Source organism: Nicotiana tomentosiformis, chromosome 2 (genome assembly GCF_000390325.3).
Source record: "Nicotiana tomentosiformis chromosome 2, ASM39032v3, whole genome shotgun sequence".
In the NCBI taxonomy this organism is placed as follows: domain Eukaryota; kingdom Viridiplantae; phylum Streptophyta; class Magnoliopsida; order Solanales; family Solanaceae; genus Nicotiana; species Nicotiana tomentosiformis.
The window spans coordinates 177439361-177441124 of record NC_090813.1 but is presented as its reverse complement, the minus strand read 5'-3'; the positions used below and the strand labels follow the sequence as shown (position 1 = coordinate 177441124).

General features: G+C 47.7%; 1 protein-coding gene across 1 annotated transcript; it reads right to left on the bottom strand.

Moving 5' to 3' along the window:
• Positions 1-758: 758 nt before the first annotated feature.
• Positions 759-1415, bottom strand: LOC138906153 (uncharacterized). Its single transcript, XM_070194678.1, has one exon. The coding sequence runs from the start codon at positions 1413-1415 to the stop codon at positions 759-761; it is 657 nt and encodes a 218-aa protein (XP_070050779.1).
• Between the last annotated feature and the right edge of the window lie 349 nt (positions 1416-1764).

The window sequence follows — 1764 nt, the reverse complement described above, 5'->3', positions numbered from 1 at the left end:
TCAATCTCTTTGTCGGGTGGGATCCCATGGAGCTCATCCGAAAATACTCTCAGAAATTCATTCACAACAAGTATAGGTGCCTCAGCATTGGTGTTCGCAACCCGGACCAAATGGTAAATACACCCCTTGTTGATTATCTTTGAAGCCTTAAGGTATGAAATAAACCTACTCTTCGGCACCAGATCATCCCCCCTCCATTCAATGGCTGACTCATTTGGAAATTCAAGCCTAACGGTTCTTGTTCGACAATCAAGTTAGCAAAACATGAATAAAGCCAATCCATCCCCATTATTACATCAAAGTCAACCATCATCAATTCATCGAGATTGGCCATGGTGTCCCGGCCACGCATTGTGACAAGATAATCCCTATAAACCTGCGCGGCCACAATAGACTCGCCAACTGGAGTAGATACAGAGAGAGACTCATGAATCTATTCTGGTTCTATCCCAAATTCCATACCAACACAAAGAGTGACATATGATAAAGTAGAACCGGGATCAATATACCTGTGATGACATTTGGAGAAGTCTTTCAATCACGACGCCTCCGCATAGCATAAAATCTATTGGGTCCTTCCGAATTCTGTGCAACACCCCTAGCTGCACCATTCCATGCAGGTGCTGGGGTGCCTCGAGCTGGAGATGTTGTAGATGTGGTTGCTGCAGAACTAGCTGGCTGCGCCGTACCTCTGCCGATGATCCGGCGAGACATAAAGTGCATCCCCCCACACTTAGGGCATAGCAACCTCCCTGCTGCTAAAATCTTATGACGGGCCGACCCTGCAGGTGGGGTCCCTTGTTGCCCTGACTGGGCCCAGGTGACTGTGCACTCATCGAAGGCTGGATGAATGATTGATATGGCTCTGATGACCCTCCCCTGAATGCCGACCTACCACAACCACCACCAGAAGAACCACCAAAGTTGCCCACTGATCGGTCCTTGTTGCTACCCTCACGCTCCATTCTATTTTTTAGTTTATGGTTCTCTATAGCTTGAGCAAACACCACTATCTTCCCATAGTTCATATAGGAATTCAAGGAAGCTGTAGCAGCCTCATTAATAACCAAGGGGCTAATGCCCTGTACAAACCGACACACTGTAGCCTCCATAGTGGGCAACATGTGAATAACATACTTGGATAAGCACGCAAACACCATATGGTACTCCCACACATTTATACTACCCTGCTTCAGGCTTTCAAACTCAGCGGCATGGGCCGCCTTAGTCTTGGCAGGCAAGAAATGATCTATAAAGGCATCAGTGAACTCACTCCATCTCGCTGGATGGTTTCCCTCCTCACGGGACTCCTCCCACATTTCAAACCAAGAATAGGCCACCCCTTTTAGACGGTAGGAGGCCAACTCCTCTCCCTCCGTCTCAGTAGTGCATATAACTCGAAGAGTCTTGTGCATCTCATCAATGAAGTTTGGGGATCCTCCTCAGGATCAATACCTGTGAACACTAGAGGATCCAGCTGGAGAAACTTGTTCACCCTGGAATTATTAGAATCCCCTGGCTGATGGAAGGAGTGGGTGCAACATTTGATCTTTGGGCCTGGGAGGCCACTATCTGAGCCAACGTCTATATAGCTCCCTTAAGATCCCCATCAGAAACATTGGAATCCGAAGCTGGAGCTAGAGGTGGAACTGGAATATTAGTTAGAGGGAACGTTGCACCCTCAGTAGGTGTAGGAGCAGGTACGGTCTGATCAATTGTAGTAGAATCAGGGAGTGTAGTAACTGGAGAGATATCCTTACCCCT

Coding starts and splice junctions, on each gene's coding strand:
- LOC138906153 (XM_070194678.1), bottom strand. CDS start 1,415: ATGCACAAGACTCTTCGAGTTATATGCACTACTGAGACGGAGGGAGAG.